The sequence below is a fragment of the Trachinotus anak genome, unplaced genomic scaffold (assembly GCF_046630095.1).
Source record: "Trachinotus anak isolate AG129_WGS33_773 ecotype Australia unplaced genomic scaffold, CSIRO_AGI_Tana_v1 ptg000042l, whole genome shotgun sequence".
Taxonomy (NCBI): Eukaryota; Metazoa; Chordata; class Actinopteri; order Carangiformes; family Carangidae; genus Trachinotus; species Trachinotus anak.
The window spans coordinates 1,087,977-1,109,284 of NW_027273893.1; the positions used below are offsets into that span (position 1 = coordinate 1,087,977).

At 42.8% G+C, this 21,308-nt stretch overlaps 2 protein-coding genes across 2 annotated transcripts; one reads left to right on the forward strand and one right to left on the reverse strand.

The window, feature by feature from the left end:
- Positions 1 to 363: 363 nt before the first annotated feature.
- LOC139615132 (hatching enzyme 1.2-like) lies at positions 364 to 3,423 on the reverse strand. The gene is made up of 9 exons (XM_071472973.1): positions 3,345 to 3,423; positions 3,132 to 3,140; positions 2,681 to 2,740; positions 2,391 to 2,546; positions 2,006 to 2,126; positions 1,744 to 1,922; positions 942 to 1,023; positions 709 to 833; positions 364 to 591 (listed from the first exon to the last, which is right to left on the reverse strand). Coding segments are annotated over exons 1-9 (807 nt in total). The 5' UTR covers positions 3,418 to 3,423; the 3' UTR covers positions 364 to 589.
- An 11,279-nt stretch (positions 3,424 to 14,702) lies between these two features.
- On the forward strand, positions 14,703 to 18,143 carry LOC139615122 (hatching enzyme 1.2-like). The gene is made up of 10 exons (XM_071472963.1): positions 14,703 to 14,827; positions 15,220 to 15,250; positions 15,337 to 15,402; positions 15,520 to 15,672; positions 16,017 to 16,134; positions 16,274 to 16,452; positions 16,689 to 16,770; positions 17,130 to 17,254; positions 17,463 to 17,526; positions 17,907 to 18,143. The coding sequence occupies exons 1-9, from the start codon at positions 14,765 to 14,767 to the stop codon at positions 17,516 to 17,518; spliced, it is 873 nt and encodes a 290-aa protein (XP_071329064.1). The 5' UTR covers positions 14,703 to 14,764; the 3' UTR covers positions 17,519 to 17,526; positions 17,907 to 18,143.
- Positions 18,144 to 21,308: the final 3,165 nt, after the last annotated feature.

Consider the following 21,308-nt stretch of genomic DNA (forward strand, 5'->3'; position numbering starts at 1 on the left):
AAAAGTCAATGCAGGAATTATATATTTTCGCCCATGGGGCATCCCACACTCTCAGAGGCACAGGAGGAAGAACTGGACCTCCCAAAAACTAGGGATGAGATCATGGAAGCTGAAAAACACTAATCCATAGGCAAGGCACCTGGCATGCACACCTTCACAGCTGAGTTCTGAAAGGCTTTATGCTGAACTTGTACCATTTTTGTTAGAAATTTACAATGAGGCCTTCACTAACTACCCCTAACCCTAACCCTGATCCACTTTCAGAGGAACTTACCTCGCTCATCCCTGAAGGTCAGTGACTATTGACCTCTCACCTTCAATTCATGAGACAGCAAAGTTCTTGCTGAAATCTTAGTCGATAAATTAAACAAGGTTATCACTTCCTTTATTCATCCACATCCAATGAATGAGCTCGGTTTAGTTGACTGATGAGAGAATGAAGAGAGACGGCTGTGTTTCAGTCAGAGTCACTTTATTGGATGATCACTGTTGTGCTGATGAGTTCAGGTCTACAGCTTCTGTTGTTCAGCAAGTATCCAGGAGACAATATTCCCTGTGCTCTGTCTGTCAGGACATCTGGACAGGCTTCCTCTGTAACAGTCAACAGCACAGAGGTCGATCAGGCAAAAACTGATGGAGCAGCAGAGAGTTAAACACAAACTCTACACAGGCACTGTGTGTGTGTGTATGGATGATGTGGACACTCACAGCATTGGTAGAGCGTGTTGAGTCTGGCGATGTCGTTGCGGCTCATCTCCTTGGCGTTGCCAAAGGACACGTTGGGGTTGGGAATGGGGAGCATGGTGGGCTGGTTGTTCTTAGAGAAGGCGTACCTACAACAGGGCACAGAGCAGTCAGACTGAACCAGAACACATCCTGCACACACAACACACACATGTGTGATGACACAGCAGGGCTGACGTGCAGCCAGTTGTTCTCACTTGTGGTACTGCATGACAGAGTTGTAATCGTAGGGAGTGCCCTGGTTCAGGGTGGCGATCTTCCTGAAGTTGTGCTCCATTCCTAAAAGAAATGATACAGAGACAAAGTCAGTGTTTGTTTGTTTTTGTGGACAGAGAGGAGTTGAGCTGCTGGAGAAGGATCCCAATGAGCTGCAGAGCTCCATAGTTTGGTCCTGATGGTTTTATATTCACAAAGCTGCAGCCAAACACTGAGCTGCTGTTTCATGAGGGATCAGACTTGCACTAAAATCTGGATCCATGATGTCAGGGCTCTGTTTGTCCTCTAGGAGGCAGAAGGGAGCAACCACACTTCCAGAGATTTAGTTCACTCGGTGTGATGATATTTTCTGTGAAGGTGTTGAGCTCGACGGTTGTGAGGGGCTGAAGGTTTTGGGAAACATGGTCTTTTTAAAGGACTAAAGACTTTTAGAAGCATTTGAACAGTTTCATCACCTCACCTGTCTAACGTTTCTGATTTTAGCTCTAAACAAGGATCTGTCTCCCAGACAGGACTGTAGCACACTACTATACCACAGTGTGTGTCTGCAGACCTGTCTGATATCAGTGTTCTTGTCTGTCTATAGGGTTGTAGTATCATCATGTTCTTTGCAAGACTTGTACATCAAATACACATTAGGCCTGTGAGGCTTTTTAGGGGGAATAAATGTGGACATAGCATCAGATCAGTGTCTCTTGTTGAATCTTATTTGAATGTACTTGGCTGCAGTTGACCTGGTTCCCTCTCTAAGACATTACTGAGAATCATAAAAAGCTCCATTACCAGACTGAACGTTCTGCAGCAGGACTTTGATGTGGTTGTCCCTGTCAGAGCGGGTCTGTTCGTGGTTGAATCCCAGAGCGTGGAGCAGCTCGTGCTGGACGGTGCCGTGGTAAAGGCATCCGCGACGGGCCAGAGACACCACCTGCTTCCCACCACGACGGCCAACGTAAGAGTAGCAGCTGGACAGGATGAGACCGAAGGTGAAGAGCACTGTCTGAGAGCAGCTTTCAGCTCTGACCCTTCTTTTCTGTCCATTTCTTACCCATTCTGGGACTCGATGCTCAGCCAGTCACGGTCGCTGCTTCTGCTGGGCCTGAAGCGGATGCAGGAGAAGGAGGAGAAGGACTCCAGTCCGCGGGTGATGATGGCCTTCTCACGGGAGGCTGGCAGGACAACACCACACAACATTTAGCTTTTGACCATCTCACAGCAAAGAAAACAGAGGAGCATGTTGGTCCCCACATATCAACATGTTATATTATATAATAATAAGTCCACTATTAACCATAAGCAGCAAACATGGCCCTGTCTGTGTGATGCCGGTGTATGAACAGTTTGATCCCTGGTCAGAGGAGCTGCTACATAACCACCTGTGAAAACCTGCGGTCTACAGACAGAGCATATCTGGGCCTCCACCTGACACTCACAGAAGTGACTGGCGATGTAATAAGGAACGTAGACCTTCCCGTCAGTCCACTTGCCCCACTTGCAGCCTCGGCTGGTGCAGGGGTCTGCGTTTTTCTCGGCCTCGCTGTTGACAGCGATGTCTCCTTCAGTCAGGATGGGATCATCGTGGGAGCGGACTACAAGACATTACACAGCAGCTGAAAGACCTGTTGAAGAGCCACTAAAGATGACGAAAAGAAGAATAAGAAAAGCAGCTGAAACGTCAGCAGTCAGCATGAGGAACATGGTGACCGCAGCAGCTCACACTCACTCAGATTACTGTTGGCTCTCTCCAGAAGTTCAGAGACAGAAAGCTCCTCTGAGTTCTCCTCTGCTCAGTGACAACAACAACAACAACACAATTTCACTTTGTAGAAAAACACACCAGTCCCAATACTGAGCATGTCAATACAATATGTCTGACACTTGGAGTGGATACATACCTGTCTGCAGGTGGGGAAGAGAAGAAACACGTGTAAATTCACAGAAACACAACATGAAGTTAACTGACTTCCTCAGACAGAACCAAACACTGAGTCTTAAAGTGGCTCGTTCACATCAAAAATATCAACAGGTTCAGAGAGAAAGCTTTCAGCATAGCAGAAGCTCAGGTGCTGTGCAGGTAAAAAGTAGAACAGTTTTACAGCTGCAACAAAAGACTGAAGCTGTAAATGAAGATGAAGGAGCAGTGTCTTCTCTGAAGGCTGGTCTGTGCTACACACCGCCCTGCTCTCATTCATCAGTTCATCACACCTGAACTGAGGTGAATCAAAGCTCAGTTCAAGCTCTGGACAGAGTCTTTGTGAACAAAGACGACATGGTGGTGACCATGACAGTACCAGTTACACAGGCAGTGAGAGTGACTGAGTGCAGCTTTAAACATGCACGAACATCCACACTGTGATATAATGGGCCTGGAGATGGTCCTACCTCACTGTCGGCCCAGCAGCAGGCAGACAGGAGCAGCAGAGCCAGAGCTGAGAACCTGAACACAGACATGCGAGCCATCTCAGCAGACCTGCAGGACACAGACAGGAACCAGCTGCAGCTTCTCCTCACAGGACACACAACAGACAGAAACACAGTGAACACCTCTGCTTCAGGTTCTGCTGCAGCTCCACTCACCTTCTGATCCTCTGTGTGGACGTGTGCATGTGAGGTCTGACTCCAGGTTTTTATATATGTTCACCTGTGTCGGTCGGCCCAAATATGGATTATCTGAGTCCTGCAAAACCTGAGGAATCAGCTGCACTGGCAGGCTTATCAGTCTGTAACTACTCTATAGATGTGGGAAGTGGACACTTGTTTTCGGACCCTGTTATTGCAGGGTGCATTTCTCCCCAAGCATCAGAGTGTGGTGGTGGCAGCGGGGCTGATAAAATAACTGCCATCTTGAACTGTGTTAAACGTGTTGTCAGGGCAAAAATCAGGTAGAAAGTATCATTTAATATAGATACCTGACATCAGAAAGGAGGCAAATAAGCAGCATTTACATCCTGCAGAGTTCTCTTTGTCTCTGCTTACTGGTGAAATAACATAACAAAAACAAAAGTGACATAAAGGACGCAGAGGACATAATGGACAGGCATGCAGATGACAACAAAAACAGGACTGTGGGAGTGTCTGTAATGTCCGTACTAAAAAAACCAACAAAAAAAAACCAAAACAAGTAATGCAAAATAAATGACATTAACAAGGACAAATAAACAATCCAAATATATGTTTGTATATCTCTCCCTTGCTCTCTCTCTCTCTCCCTCTATATATATATATATATATATACATATACGTGTGTGCGTGTGTGTGTTTGTGTGTATGTGTGTTTATGTGTGTGTAACAAACATATATATGTATGTGTGTGTATCTCCCTCTTTATATAAAATAAGTTAGAATTAGTAATGATATTACCTATTTGTGTTATAATTTTGTGTTATAGCTTTACAACATAGTTATTATCAGCATGTATATGTAGACTGTATATGTAGGAACATCTGCACCAAGTATGGACTGGAAGTCCCAAGGTCAGAATGACCGAGCTAAGATCCTGTGGGACTTCCAGATCCAGACTGACAAACTGGTGCTGGCCAACCAACCAGACATCGTTTTCGTCGACAAACTACAGAAGAAGGCATTGGTGGTAGATGTAGCAATCCCAGGCAACAGCAACATCAAGAAGAAGGAACACGAGAAGCTCGAGAAATACCAAGGGCTGAAAGAGGAGCTAGAAAAGATGCAGAGAGTAAAGGCAACAGTGGTACCAGTGGTTACTGGAGCACTTGGGCAGATTCCAGGTGCAACATCTGAGGTCTCTGTCCAGAAGAGCACAGTCCTAGGAACAGCTAAGATAGTGCACAGAACCCTCAAACTCCCAGGCCTCTGGCAGAGGACCCAAGTTTGAGGAGGACACACACACCACCCCAGGAGGGGTGAGAGGGAGATTTTGTCTTCTAGTCGGCAGAGTGCAGGGGGTCATGGGATGTGTCAGCAGATGGTGTCTCTGATTTCCTTCCAGAAATGTTTGATGGGTGTTTCGGTGCCAGTGAATAAAGCTGTCAGGGCTGTTTTCTGTACAGAGTGAAAAGACTTCTGATGATGTTAAACATCTTTTTGTCCAGTGAGGTGACCTCTGTGGAGAATCTTATGTTGAAGGTCAATCAGACAAGAGTTCTCTTAAGTCACACTAAAAGTTTGGACATTATGTTGTCCCTGCAAGCTCTCTATGACTTTGAAGGAAGGTCAAATTGATTTATCAGATTTGCTGTAAAACCAGACTAAAGCTGTGTCCCAAGTCAGGGGACGCATCCTTCAGAGGCTGCATTTGAAGACCTTCATGGTGGCGTGGCAGCTGCCCCAATTCGAAGGCTCCTTCAGATGCGTCCTTCTTTCTCTCAGCAACGAAGGCTCTAACGAGTTGATCCTTTGTGGCCCAACATATCCCAAGATTCATTGCGTGCCAGTAATGACAGAGAGCCTGAGGATCACACTGCTAAATGTAAGTATTGGGTCAACAGGAACGGTACAACTGTTAAAACCAACGACCTTAAAATCTCAAGTTACTGTCAAAAAAAGTTACATGTTGTCAAGGTTGCTAGGTGAAAAGAGCCACGCTTTGAAATGCAGTTGCATTGCAACAGTTAGGGCGGGCACAGCCGGTGATGTGAAGTGAAAATCCTCTGTAGACCAGACTGTCTCGTAGGCTACACCTTTGAGCTAAATGCTAATGTCAGTATTCTAACATGTTCACAATGACAATGCTAACATACTGATGTTGCAGGTATAATGTTGACCACATTTACTTTCAGTTTAGCATGTTATCATTCTAACCTTTGCTAATTAGCAGTAAACACAAACTACAGCTGACAGCAGTATGTAGTTTTGCAGTTATTGGGTCGTAAAATAGTACTGGACAAAATCCAGAACTATTTTATGACCAAACAACTGCAGAACTATAAATCAGTGGTCAGCAACTGGCAGCCTGTGGGCCAAAATTGGACGTGAGTAATAATATCTGGCCTGCCAGACTATTTTGATAATCTGATTTTTTCTTTAACCTTACAATATCAAACTGAGATCTCACATTAAGATGTAGCTAATGTCGAAATAGAGAATCTCCTCCCACGTGAAGATGCTTATTATACTTTTATCCACGTTGAGAGTGAATGACAGACACAACCTTGTCACATCAGGAGCAGCTCACAGCGTCTGGTACAGTAGATCTCCATCATAGCAGTAACAGTTACCCACAGAATTACTTCCTCTTTAGTAATTTTGTCTACAAAATAAAAGCACAAGAATATAGAATAGAGGAATAAATTTTTTTTACTGCAATTCTATGATTAAAACAAGCTTTTAGCTTTTATTATGAAAAGTTCTGACAGGAAGTTCCAAAGGTTCTGTCGCTTGCTTGATAGACCTATAAATAGATAGCAGATATATCGTGATATGAAAAAATAACAGGAGTTCAATGAATCGTATATATGTATATATGACTGTGGCCACACAATAAAATAAATTTAAGTTCCATTTTTATTAATCATTTTTTTAGAATTTGCCTTTGATTATGTTCTGGCATACACATACTGGTAATGGGTTAGGAAATAATTTGCCTGAGGCCAAACTTACTTGCTGACCCCTGCTATAAATGTGGACCTGATAAAAGTTAAAAAAGGTGAGAGACTATATGGTGCACAATGTTTCTTTCGTTTAGTTTTTTAAATAAAAATTTTTTTAAATAAGTTATTACAATTCTGGGGAACATGAATTTCTGAAGCACGATTCATGACAATTCATCCAGTAGTTGATGAGGTACTTCAGTCCAGACAAAAAGTGGTGGACCAACAGGCTGACATTGCCATCTCTACATATGGCTTACAATGACTGAAGCATGAGTAAAATGTGTGTGTTATAAAGAATGTGCTGTACATGTCTGACTAACATTATCTTGATTTCTCAGACAAGCCCAGATTTTAGAATAAATGGTCATTTTATGTAGATTATAGAAGAAAGCTGTAGATTCTCTGCTGTGACAAGTATCCTTTGATTTCTTGAAAAGACACAAGGACACATGTACAGTATGTTTTATTATTATTATTAGTGTTATTGTTATTGTTATTATCATTTAGATCAGTCAGTAAAACATGCACAACTGTTCATTTATTTCCCAGGAGTAAGATGGAATTACGTAATTACAGAGAAGAAAATATGCAACACTGACACAATTTCTTACTAGTTCTTACGTTGGTTGACATGTCACAACACAAAACCACATTATCTGTGTTGGGAAATGTCTTGGTCTCAATCTTGCACTGTGAGAAGTTGTTGCAGTATGAAATGTTATAAATAAAGTATTTCAGGGTTTTTATTACTATTTGCAAATCATGAAAACCCATATTTAATTGGAAATAGAACAAAGACAACATATCAAATGTTGAGATGCGGAAATTTTATTGTTTTATGAAAAAATACCTGCTCAATTTGAATTTGTTGCCAGCAACACATTTCAAAAAAGTTGAGACAGGGGCAACAAAAGACTGGAAAAATTGTGTCATGCGTTGTGTAATAAAAGAGGCTCCAGAGAGGCAGAGTCTCTGTGCAGTGAAGATGGGGAGAGGTTCACCACTCTGTGAAAGACTGTGTGGGCAAATAGTGCAAAAGTTTAAGAATAATGATCCTTAATGTAAAACTTCAAAGAATTTGTGAATTTCAGCATCTACGGTTCATAATATCATTAAAAGATTCTGAGAATCCAGAGAAATTTCAGTGTGCAAGGGACAAGGCTGAAAACCAGGACTGGATGGCCGTGATCTTTGGATCCTCAGCAGCACTGCATTAAAAACAGATACAGTTCTATAGTGGAAATCACTGCATGGGCTCAGGAACACTTCTGAAAACCATTGTCTGTGAACACAGTTTGTTGCTTCATCCACAAATGTAGGTTGTAACTCTACAATGCAAAGAAGAACCCATATCTAAACATGATCCAGAAACGTCTCCGACTTCTCTGGGTCCAAGACAATGTCAAACCACATTCTGAGAGTATTACAACAGCATGGCTCCGTAGTAGAGGAGTCCGGACACTAAACTGACCTGTCTGCAGTCCAGACCTGTCACCCACTGAAAACATCTAGAGCATCATGAAATGAAAAATATGACAAAGGAGACCCCGAACTGTTGAGCCGTTAAATCCTATATCAGGCAAGAATGGGACATTTCAAATGGGACAAATTCAAATTGAGCAAATATTTCTCATAAAACAATAAAATTTCAGCATTTCAATTTTTGATATGTTGTCTTTGCTCTATTTTCAATTACATATGGGTTTACATGATTTGCAAACGATCGCATTCTGTTTTTATTTATATTTTACACAGTGTCCCAACTTTTTTGGAAACTGCGCTGTAAATTGTACTTGTTATTTGTTTGTTTGTTATAGTAAAATGATCCATTTTTATTGTTGTACTTAAGCGTTATTGTTATTGCATACTTTATTTGATAACAGCAAATACATTTTTAAATATGTTTTTGAAATGACATGGTGAAGTGTGTGAAATGTAATCTTTATGTTGAGGGATCTGTTACTCAGATTAAAGCTGGACAAGATGAAATCTGATGATAGTTATGTTTTCATTAACAGTTGCAGACCATGTAATGCAACCCAGTGCTTGCAATCTGCCACCACCCCTCACACCCCCAGTCATTGTTCCTCTTTCTGCAAAACTTTGCAAGACTGTGTGAATACCAAACACATATTGCAACTACACAATTTGGAGAAGCAGTATAAAGACAAAATAAGCTTTTGCAACTCTGACTTCTGATTTTATGCACACAGAGGTTTTTAAGTGTGCAAACTTCGATAACATGAACATGAATGAATGTGTAGTCTATTTTAATCTGATTGTTTGTTCTCCTGTACCTACAGCTGCTCTGTGTATCTCAGTTCAGTTGTGTGATACATGTTGAACTGTCACTGACTTTAATGGAAAAGCTTTACATTTTTACAGGCCATCTGCAGTTAAATGTGTGCTTTTATTATATTCTCAGGTAGGTTCTAACCGTTGGTGTATGCCTAAGATTTCATTGGTTCATTGTTTATTGATAGGCCATAATCACTGACTGCAATACAAGTATCATAATTATAACCTCAGAGTTTAACTCTAAAATTAAATCTTACTTATTGTGAAATCTTGGTGTTTTGTTGAATTTAGTTTCAGTGTAACATCATATAAACCACTGACTCATTCTTGGTGCTGGTTTCTTTCTTTCTAATAAAGCCAGTCTGAAAAGTTTGTAAGTCATGTGCAATTATAATGTTAAAAGATTAAGTGTCAAATGGTTCTTACAATAATCCATCCAGTCTACTCTGCTGTTGTGAATGTTAATGAGTTCTTAATAAATAGATTTTGGTCTGCAGCCTTTTTCCATAAGGTATGGTCCATTAGAGAGTGTCTGAAGAGCGAGTGTCCCCAACCTGCCAACCCCAAATAGATTTTTTATTAATGGCTTGTAACTGAACAGTGAAGTACAAGTAAATGCTTTATTAACTATTAATAAAACCGTATAAGGTATAACAACAACTATTTTGGACAGATGCAAGACACAATTTTACATAATTTGCACTGTTTCACATTTTCAACAAAGTTGAGTATAGGTGATGATCCAACTGAGCACATACGTGTTCTCCTCAGCTTTCTGGGTGTTGTAGCTCCATTCCCCTTTTGTATGTGCTGTCAGTTCAAGTAGCTGTTTTTACTTTCCTGAGCCCAGTTTTGACTCCTGCTGTTGCAGAGAGTAATTCTCTCAGAAAGATGCTTGAGATCCTGAAAGCCTGCTCTTGACCTGGTACCATCCCCTCCAAATCGTTGTTGTCAAGGATGATGGTCCCCTAGTCATTGATGGTCTGGTGGACCCTGAGATGGCTGAAGAGTCCCAGTCTTGTTGCACACTGCTTCTGACATGTGTTGCAAGTGGTCGTAGTGGGAAGTTTTGGGTGGTCAGGATCTCTTTATCGCTTTGTCCTCTCAAACCTAAGCCCCCCCACTCCATTAACGACTTCCGCCTGGCCAACGATCTGAATGAGTTCTACTGCCGCTTTGAAAGACAATGGGACAGGCCTGACACCAACCCCCGTGAGTCCAGCCACCACCAGCTTCTCCTCCCCCACTTCAGCAGGGGCCCTGGCACCTCCACAACTAGCCACATCAGAACCCCCCTCCTCCTCCCCTACCAAAGGAACGTCTCTCTCTATCCTGGAGAGAGATGTCAACAGGCTTTTTAAGAAGCGGAACCCCTGCAAAGCAGCCGGTCCTGACTCTGTCTCTCCATCATCCCTGAAGCACTGTGCTGATCAGCTGTCTCCGGTGTTCACGGACATCTTCAACACCTCACTGGAGACCTGCCACGTGCCAGCCTGCTTCAAATCCTCCACCATCATCCCTGTCCCCAAAAAACCAAGGCCCACAGGACTAAATGACTACAGACCCGTTGCCCTGACCTCTGTGGTCATGAAATCATTTGAGCACCTTGTCCTGTCGCACCTCAAGTCCATCACTGACCCACTCCTGGACTGCAGTTCGCCTACAGAGCCAACAGGTCTGTGGACGATGCCGTCAACATGGCTCTCCACTTCATCCTCCAGCACCTGGACTCCTCAGGGACCTATGCCAGGATCCTGTTTGTGGACTTCAGCTCTGCCTTCAACACCATCATCCCGGCTCTGCTGCAGGACAAGCTCTCCCAGCTGAGCGTGCCTGACTCCACCTGCAGGTGGATCACCGACTTCCTGTCTGACAGGAGGCAGCACGTGAAGCTAGGAAAGCACGTGTCTGACTCTCAGACCATCAGCACTGGATCCCCGCAAGGCTGCGTTCTTTCTCCTCTGCTCTTCTCCCTGTACACTAACACCTGCACCTCCAGCCATCAGTCTGTCAAGCTCCTGAAGTTTGCAGACGACACCACCCTCATTGGATTCATCTCTGATGGCGATGAGTCTGCCTACAGGTGGGAGACTGACCGTCTGGTAACCTGGTGCAGGCAGAACAACCTAGAGCTTAACGCTCTGAAGACAGTGGAGATGATAGTGGACTTCAGGAAAAACCCAGCCCCACCCACCCCCATCACCCTGTGTGACTCCCATGTGGCTACCGTGGAGCATTTTCGCTTCTTGGGAACCACCATCACACAGGATCTCAAGTGGGAGCTGGACATCAGCTCCCTCATCAAGAAAGCTCAGCAGAGGATGTACTTCTTGAGGCAGCTGAAGAAGTTCAACTTGCCAAGGACTATGATGGTGAACTTCTACACCTCCATCATTGAGTCCATCCTCACCTCCTCCATCACCATCTGGTACACTGCTGCCACGGAGAAGGACAAAAGCAGACTGCAGCGTATCATCCAATCTGCTGAGAAGGTGATTGTCTGCAATCTACCATCCCTCCAGGACCTGTACGCCTCAAGGACCCTGAGGCGTGCAGGGAAGATTGTAGCTGACTCCTCCCACCCTGGACACAAACTCTTTGAGTCACTCCCCTCTGGCAGGAGGCTGCGGTCCTTCAGGACCAAAACCTCTCGCCACAAAAACAGCTTCTTCCCGTCTGCTATCAGCCTTATCAACAAGGCCAGAGAGCCCCACTGTCACTGATCCCCCCGATCCCCAATTTCACCAACCACCAGCACATATTCCTTGTATGTGGAAACATACTTTGTAATAAAATTGATTCTGATTCTGATTCTGATTCTCCTCAATGTTGCTCGTTCGTGTGTTCTCAAATCTTTCCGTTCCTGCATGGATCAGCACTCTCCAGCTAGCACAGTCTTTGTCTTGCTTTTCCCAGGTCTTCCAGTCAATGTTACAACTTTTCAGGTTTGATTTTATATGATGATCTTTATCGCCTTTTTCTGTCCTCCCCTGGTCCGCTTTCCTTTGGTCAGTTGGGAGTAGAAAACTTGTTTGGGGAATCAGCTGTCATCCATCCTACCGACGTTGCCTGCCCACCGCAGTTGATTCTTGATAATGATGGGTTCAATACTCTGTTGTGTCACTTCAGCCAGAACGCTAATGCTGGTGCAGTAATCCTGCCAGCCGATTTAGAGGATGCTCCGCAGGAAGCGTTGATGGAATCGCTCTAAGGTCTTCAGGTGGCGGCGGTACATTGTCTAGGTCTCGGATCCACTTCCTTTTCTGCCAGCTTTCCTCAGGAAGGTAAGGTCACTGTGTGCTCAGGTCCTCACAGTTCAGTTTGGCCAGGTCACAGAGACCATGCACGGAAGACGTCCAGAATCTGCTGGAGAGCAACCCATGGCATCTACCAGTCAGACAGGATTGTTATACCAGATGCAGGGCAGGATATGGCACCTGAACCCCCAGACTCTGAACCAGTATGGGTGTGTCCACTGAATGGCAGCATTGCATACATGAGTCATGACCCAGACAGAAGGTGACGGTGCTTCTCTGACCCCCTTCACATACCTGCAGTGCAGCAGTAAGTGGAGGGTGTTTCGATGGAGGGTGTGCTGATGAGGGACCATCGTTTTCTGTCTCATCCTCTTTTCTCGAGGCAGACACTTTTTCCATTTTCAGGTTTTCCATTTTGTTCCCCTGCATGCTCCCTCTGATTGCTGGCGACACTCAGGGTCAGAGGCATTGTGTTCTCAGGCTTTCCGTCCATCTGTACCATTCTCCTGAAGCACTGATGTGAGCTTAAGATAATTTGGTTTATGAAGTTGTTTGTTTGGTTTAAGTATCACCAGTGTGGCTTCCTGCTGAACTGATCATTAATATCTGCACTTTGTCTTTGCCATGTAGCATAGTCTTCATGCACAGTTTGATCCAACCACATAAAACAGGAGGGAATGCTGATGGTAGTATTTAATCAATGAATGAACCATAATTTATGTCTATGGTGATTCACCTGTTCAGAGACAGGTAACCTCACACAGCAGAATAATTTACCAGGTCAGTGATTGGGTCTACCTCTGTACCTCTTTTTGACTTGAACGTGGTGTTACCCCACTCCCCTCATGACTGATTTGGTATGAAATATTTATTAGTATGGTTTTATGAATAAAAGTGAACCTGGAACCATTCAATGTTTTCATTGGCTTTAATTTCATGTTGTCACGATCAGAAATACATGCTGGTTTTTATTTATCAAGTTTATTTTACACTGAACATCAGTATATCATCAGGGTTTTCAGTCCTGACTCCATCACTAGTGTTGCACCCTCAGCAGTGGGCAGGTGTAACAGGGACTGCCTTAGACTGATTTGCCTCCTATTTGTCGAACAGAAGTTATTCTGTGGCCTGTTGTCATTTTGTCTCCGCTCCTGCTCACCTGACCTGTGGTGTTCCTCAAGGCTCAGTCCTTGGTCCTATTCTTTTTTCTCTGTACATGCTCCCCATTGGCCCCTTAATTAGTCATTTTCAGCACATTTCTTATCATTGCTATGCAGACAATACACTATTATATCTCTCATTCAATACTAATGACCTCAGTAAAGTATCCACACTACATGTCAGACAACTTCCTCAAGCTTAATCATTAAAAAACAAGTCCTCATCATAGGCCCTGAGAGCACTTCACTAAAAATAAAGCAGTGTATTGGTCCTCTGGCAGTAAATGTCAAACAAAACTAAAAAAAACCTAGGCATTTTGTTTGACCACCGTATGAATTTTGAGTGTCACGTAAATAAATTGGTCAAATCCTGTTTCCTCCAGTTATGAAACATTGCTATAGGTTTAATCTGTACTAAATCTGTAAGATCTAGAAAAAAAATTATCCATGTTTTTATTTCCTCCATTTGGTTCAAAATGCGGCTGCCAGACTATTGGTCACACATCACACCAGTTTTGGCAAATCTACACTGGTTACCCATAGAGCGCTGTATTGATTTTAAAACTCGTTTAATCACATACAAAGCACTACACAGGCTGGCCCCATCTTACATACCAGACTTACTCTGTCCCCTGATTACAGGGAGATCACTGAGGTCTACTGACCAGCACCTCCATACTGTCCCGAGGTCAAGGCTAAGAACTAAAGGAGACTGGGCCTTTGCAGTCATGGCCCCCACCCTCTGGTATCGTCTCCCCCTAGTTTAAAAAAGTGCCCACTCAGTCGACTGTTTTAAGAAGAAGCTAAAAACTCACCTTTTTGACATGCACTTTAACACGTGATGCACTTTATGTTATGTGTGATTGCCCCCTGTGTAACTTTGATTGCTTTTATTCATTTTTGTTATTGTTTTTATCTTATCCCATGTATTATGTATTTCTGAAATGTTTTTATTGTACAGCAGCATGTAACCCAGGTTTGAAAGGTGCTCTATAAATAAAGTTTACTTACTTAATTACCGTGCACACAGGTTTGAACCCAGAGAGTTTACTATAAATTACAGTATGTCTGGCTGAATTTTAGGAAAATGTGTATAAATACACAAGATGTGCAACACTTTTATTTAGTGCCATAAAAAAAATCCTGACATCTTTTCAACTCTAACTGAAATCTGGGATGTAAAACATTTTCTTTGTGACCATTATACCTTAAGGTTCAATTAAGATGTATCTTTCATATGTAAGTCTTAAACAAGATCAATGTTTTGGCTCGTTAACTGATTAATTAGAAAAGTGCAGTCTGCTCCTACCAGGCAACAAACAGCAGAAGTCCACCTGTTACACAAACCACAGGCTGTTGTAAGTAACTGCCACTTCCAGTTGAAGCTGGATGTGTCAATACATCTGTTGAGCAGTATGTTGTTTCAGGATGGTGTTGGTCGGTATTTTCACCTATATAAGATTGAACACTTCTCTTTCTCATGGGTGTTTTCTCTTGGTCTGCAGCTGCAGTCGTGTAACTAGCCATGATCCTCCAGGCTGCTGCTCTCAGTGTGTTTCTCTGCTCTGTCCACGGTTTTGTCATACAGGTGAGTATCGGCAGAGACTCTTATTGACTTTTTCTTCAATGAGCAGCAGTGAAATGAAATTTTCTATTAATAGTAACAGTTTGCTGAACTACTAGAGGAAGTTTTTGTCTTAACTGTTGAGAAATTGACATGGGAACTGTTAGTCTTTCATTTTATACTTGTTTTTAGATTGCACTACAATCTAGTCCCCCACAGGAGCACAAACATTGGAAAAAGGAGATGTTAGTTCATGTCACACCCCCTGTTTTTATTGTCTCTGTAAGACATGCAGTTCCCACAGCAGTCTGAAGTTAAAGTAAAACCTCTGCTGGAGCTGAACTCCATCTGAACTGATTGAATTCAGATAAGATCACCATGATTTCATATCTATTCAACTTTTTTATTTATTACAGGCTCCGTTAGAAAAGAGCGATGAATTCTCTGGTAAGACTTTGCTAGATACTTTTCATACAGTAAAATGCTGTAAGGTTTACATCATTTAACTGATAAAAGTGTTTTCTGTTTCACAGGCAACAACATTGAGGATGATGAATTCAGTGTCTCCACGCTGATAGAGAAGGCCAATGTTAATGTTGGTAAGTTCATGTCCAGTGCATGTGTGCAGTAACAAGACGAACATGATCTAAGCTTAAAAATGCAACAAGAAATTGAAATGACCACACTTTCTCGACCTTCCTCGTGTTGTTTTACAGGAAAGAACTTGGATGAGCCTCTGGTGATGTTTGGAGACATAGCTGTGCCAACAGGTTTCCAGAATGCTGATCCCTGCACAAGCCGAGGCTGCCTGTGGCCTAAATCCAGAGATGGCAACGTCTACGTACCTTACCGCATCTCCAATCAGTACTGTAGGTTTCAACATGCTGGAGGCTGAAGTGCACGCTTACTAGTGGCAGTAGTACCTGGCTGGTGGTAGTAGTAAAAAGTTGCCTTGTAGTAGCAGTTGCTGCAGTGGTAGTATCTGGATCCTTTGACTCAGCTCAGCAGTAAGAGATTCTCTTTATTTAGACTTTTTATAGCTTTTATCACTCAGTCAAACGTAGGAGTGTTCGGACCTATGATCAATGTGGTGTTAAATCTGGGAGCTTCAGGTGTAGTAGCAGCAGCAATAGTAGGTTTTTGTTGCTAATATTTCCCTTTTAACATGAATGAAAATGACAGAAATAAATGTTTCTCCCTGTTAACTGTGTAGCGCGAAGAGAGAGACAAGCCATCGTTGATGGTCTGCTATCGTTTGCAAGGTCCACCTGCATCCGCTTCACCCCCTTAGACAGACAGAGGGACTTCTTGAACATCCAGTCTCTCTCAGGGTATGGACCACACTGTGCATGAATGCACACAGACTGTTTACAGAGGGTTAGCTGGCAAACTGCCCGTCTCAGGTCAGCAAAAGCGATGTGGCACATTCTCAGGCATACAGCTCAAGCTGTATATACCGCTGTCTTTCAGGTGCTTCTCTTTTGTCGGGCGCCGTGGTAACAGCCAGACGGTGTCTCTAATGCGCCGGGGCTGCATCTTCAAGGGAATCATCCAACACGAGCTGCTCCACGCCCTGGGCTTCAACCATGAACAGACCCGGTCCGACAGGGACCAGCATGTTAGCATCCATCTGGAGAATGTCATTCCTGGTGGGTCGTACCACAAACATGGTCCTCACCAACTGTTTGAAGAGGTTTATGCAGAGAGTTGAATGTACAATAAATAAATAGAAATATCTTTTGCATCTCAGAGGGTGTACAGTAGCTGGGGGGTGTGAATGAATTTTGGATTAGTTTCCTGCAGATAGAAGTATTCACTCTTCTTCACTTCCTGCACGTTTCACACATGTGACTGCAATTTGACTGTGCTGTATGACCTCCTGCAGGAATGGAGCATAATTTCAGGAAGATCAGAACAAGGAACCTTCGCACTCCCTATGACTACAACTCTGTCATGCACTATGGCAGGTAGTGTCTCAGTTCTCGTCTTTAAATGCAATATAATGAAATCATGTAACATATATATATATGTGTGTGTGTGTGTGTGTGTGTTTATATATATATATATATATAGATTAGATAACACAACAGAGCATTTTTAGTTTAAGTGTCTCTTAAACCAGTATGCATGGCCTCATGTACGCTGGACACTAGTCATTCTTCCTGTCCAGACAGGTCCACGATGAGCAGGTAAGCAACCATGTCTGACCACATGTTTTCTGACCACTCGCTCAGAGTTAAATATGTTTTTTTTAGTTGAGGTCAGGTCGGTGTTTGCTGGTGCACAGCTTAAACCTCTCGTCACGACGGTATTGTTTGCACCACAGGTATGCTTTCTCCAGGAATAGGCAGGAAACCATCACTCCCATCCCTGACAGCAACGTAGCCATTGGCAGGGCCAGGGAGATGAGTCCTATTGACATCCTCCGGGTGAACCGCCTGTATAGCTGTAGTATGTATCTCTGCACACATCTAACCCACCACCCCTCAACTAAACAACTACATACTTGTTTCTGTATCCACCTTCCACTCCATCACACTGTATTCTGTAGTTAATGAACAGACACAAAGATCAAAACCTCCATGTGTTCACGTACCAGAAACATAGAGAAATGAAGCAGCTTTTACAGATTTTGCTGTCGTTTTTTATGAAATTGCAGATTCAACTGTTCCCAGCCCTGATCCAGAATCTGTGCCACTGGATGAGTTCCTTTAGAAAAGAAAGTAAGTGATGTTTTCTAACTTCATGTATCCACACCATCATCAGTGTGGTTTAAAGTGATAGTAATAGTAATAGTTAGATGTTTCTTTCCTTTATACAGGTACAGAACGGACATGCAGGAAGTGAGGCTTTAATCTAATGATACACATATGTTAATTCATTCAATTGTTTCCTTCAATTAGTAAGAGATTGTAACTTAAACCCTGTGCTGAGATTCACCATAAAATGTATCAAACAGTTAAAACAAAAGACAAAAGACCTGTAACTGTGTGTGTGTGTGTGTGTGTGTGTGTGTGTGTGTGTGTGTGTGTGTGTGTGTGTGTGTGTGTGTGCGCGCGTACTTATACATATTCATCCAGTATTTTTCATCTTTTTCCAACAGGGAATTATGAGTAGAGGAGGAAGACTGGTGCAGCTTTTCATCTGCAGGCCGAAGCACAGTTGACGCTCATGCTTGATGAAGACGCTTTAGTGAAACTCAGAATGTGATTCAATCAATTGTGCTGTTCCCACGAGAAATGAAAAGTAGCAGCTCTACACTGATTTCAGCACAGATTCACTCTCACACCAGTAACTGCTTGCAAGCTTGAAGAAGTAAATGAATAAAAGATGCCATGTATGTTTCTGTGTGTTTCTTCATGTACATCATGGTTCGGCAAGTAAATTTGGCTTCAGGCCAGTTATTTCCTAAGCCATTACATGTTGAGCCAGAACATAATCAAAGGATAATTTGAAGAAACTGATTAATAAAAATGCAACTTAAATTTACTTTACTGTGTGGCCACAGTCACATATATACGTTTGACTGATTCACTGAACTGTTTTTGAACTTATTTTTTCATATCACATGATATATTTGCCATTTCAGAGGTCTATCAAGCAAGCCACAGAACCTTTGGAACTTCTTGTCAGAAATTGTTATTATAAAAGCTAAAAACTTGTTTGAACTAAAGAACTGCAGAAAAAAACGAACATTCTTGTGCTTTTTTTTGTAGACAAAATCACGAAAGAGGAAGTGATTCTGTGGGTAACTGTTACTGCTATGACAGAGATCTACTGTAGAACCAGGCACTGTGAGCTGCTCCTGATGTGACAAGGTTGTGTCTGTCATTCACTCTCAACGTGGATAAAAGTATAATAAGCATCTTCACGTGGGAGGAGATTCTCTATTTCGACATTAGCTACATCTTAATGTGAAACTGTCAGTTCGATATTGTAAGACTGAAAAAAATCAGATTATCAAAATAGTATGACAGGCCAGATATTATTGCTGATAGGCCAATTTTGACCCGCAGGCTGCCAGTTGCTGACCACTGGTTTACATGTTTTAAGTGACTTAATGTTGTACCAACATTTACCTCAACAAAAGATTTCACCAAAAAACAAGATCAGGATTTAAGTAGAGGCAGAGCTGAGCGCACACCTGTGCAGGTGATCAGCAACATTCACACTGGTGGCCTTCATGAGCAGGGCCTGGTGGAGCTGCTGGGTAAACAAGCACAGGTGATCAAACATACCACACGCCATCAGTGATAAACCTTTTACTGAATCCCTGACTCAGCACAGTGTGTCCACACACACACACACACACATACACACACATACACACACATACACACACACACACACACACACACACACACACACATACACACACATATACACACACACACACATACACACACATATACACACACACATACACACAAATATACACACACACACACACACACACATACACACAAATATACACACACACACACACACACACACACACACACATATACACCCACACACACACACACACACATACACACACACACACACACACACACCTATGGCAATGAGACAATTCTGAAAAGACATAGGACAAAATGACAAATACACTTGGCTGAACAACACCTGTGCTTTATGTCACATTTGTGGATCAGCTGCTGATTCTACCTCATGGCAGTATGTAGTTGTTTTGTCATAGATTAGAACCTTTCCGACCTCTTCCTGAGAGTGGGTGCACACATGTCACCTTTATTCTGTACCATCATCTTTAGAATTAAATGACATAAATATGGTCTAGTTCAGGGGTACTCAAATACAAGTCTTCAAGGGCCACAAAGATGATTTTCAGTGACTCAAAGGTCCATTTATTGAGGTCGGTCAGGCCAGTTTACCATTAAGTTTAACAAAAATAAATCAGCACCTCCACAGAGTCATAACAGGTAACAAATAAACATATCAAGAGCTCAGGAATCAAATATAATGAAAAACTATTTTACATTGTAAGTGTGTCAGTGTGAAACACAGCTTAATGAGAGAAATGGCATCTTGTGTTGCAGGAGCCGTTGCACTGGTGGATGATTCGTCTCTTGATTTGTTTGGTCTGGTTGCCACGGTAATGCACAGGGTTTGGGTCACGTGGGCACTGGGGGCTGATTGCCGTAGGTGATATAGGGAGCGGGTTCACCTGCACTGGGGGGGAGAGAGGCGAGTGTTGGTAGCCGCAATTGTTGTTGACCGCTTTTTGTTCAGTCTGTTGTTTAGTTACACGCCACCAGCGTGCACGGTTCCATCTTTTAGGCGAGTGTGGAACTTATAAGCCGCTGAATGTAGCTGTGCTGTTTCTATTAAATGGTGAAAGAGCTCACCTGGACTCAGCGAGCTCATATGAACTCCCCCCCCCCCCTCACCTCATGCTCTCAGACTGCAAAGGGACACGCAGGTCGTTATATGTGTCTTTTGCCAGTCTTTGGAACTTTGGCTCAAATGGTGTGATGGCCAGGCGAACACACTGTTGCAAGTGTTCACTTGTGAGTGCACTGCAGTACTGGTTCGATAGTCTCCTGGCATATTAAGCACATGGGTCTTGTGCTGGTTGGAGGGAGAATGAATGCAAATTTTTCAGTCCATTCTTCTTTGAATTGGGGATTTTCACTGCCCACCTTCCTTTTGGCAGATAATTTGGAACACGCCATTTTCGTGCAACCTTTTTTTTTCGTGCGCAATCTAGGCTCCTCCCTGCTCTCTGGCAAAGTGACCATGCCAACGGCTTCAAAAGCGAAAGTGAAACTTAAAAATGCGCTCGCAGCGCGACCCATTAACAGGCTGTCTGTGTATCGTTGGCATGGAGACAAGTCCCGATAGGTATACGTGTTGACCCGACCAAAACACATACTGAAGAAATAACAGTTTGGGGGCCACAAATAGGTGGCCGGCGGGCCGGATGCGGCCCGGGGCCCGCCTATTGAGTACCGCTGGTCTAATTTATCAGTAATAATAACACCTGATTTCAGCTGAGCACTTCCTGTGTTAAATGAATTCAACCTGTGGACATAGTTGACCAATGACGATCATTCCTTCCTGTGTTGTAGAGCAGTGGTTCCGACCCTGTGACCCTGTGACCCTGTGACGATACCGAGGCCCAGCGACGCCTTCTCAGAGCACGTTTTATTTGAATAATAACAATCAATCAGGACTGAACTGAAAGCAGAGGAAGATCAATTTTCTTTTTTGTTTGACAGAGGAGAGATCATTTTTAATTGAAAATTAACTCTTGCTAACCAGTTATTCATTCTGATATTACAATGTGTTTGTTTTAAAACATTTAAAAAATATTATTTAATATAATACAAGGATATAATATAATATTTCATATTTTCATCTATTTTTTCAGTTACATATTTTCACCAAAAATTTTACTGTTGCAAATGATTTGTCGGCCCATTTACAACAAGTATCTTTTTCCCCACTGATAATGGTATGGTTCTCATAAGATTCTCAGCTCTGGCTC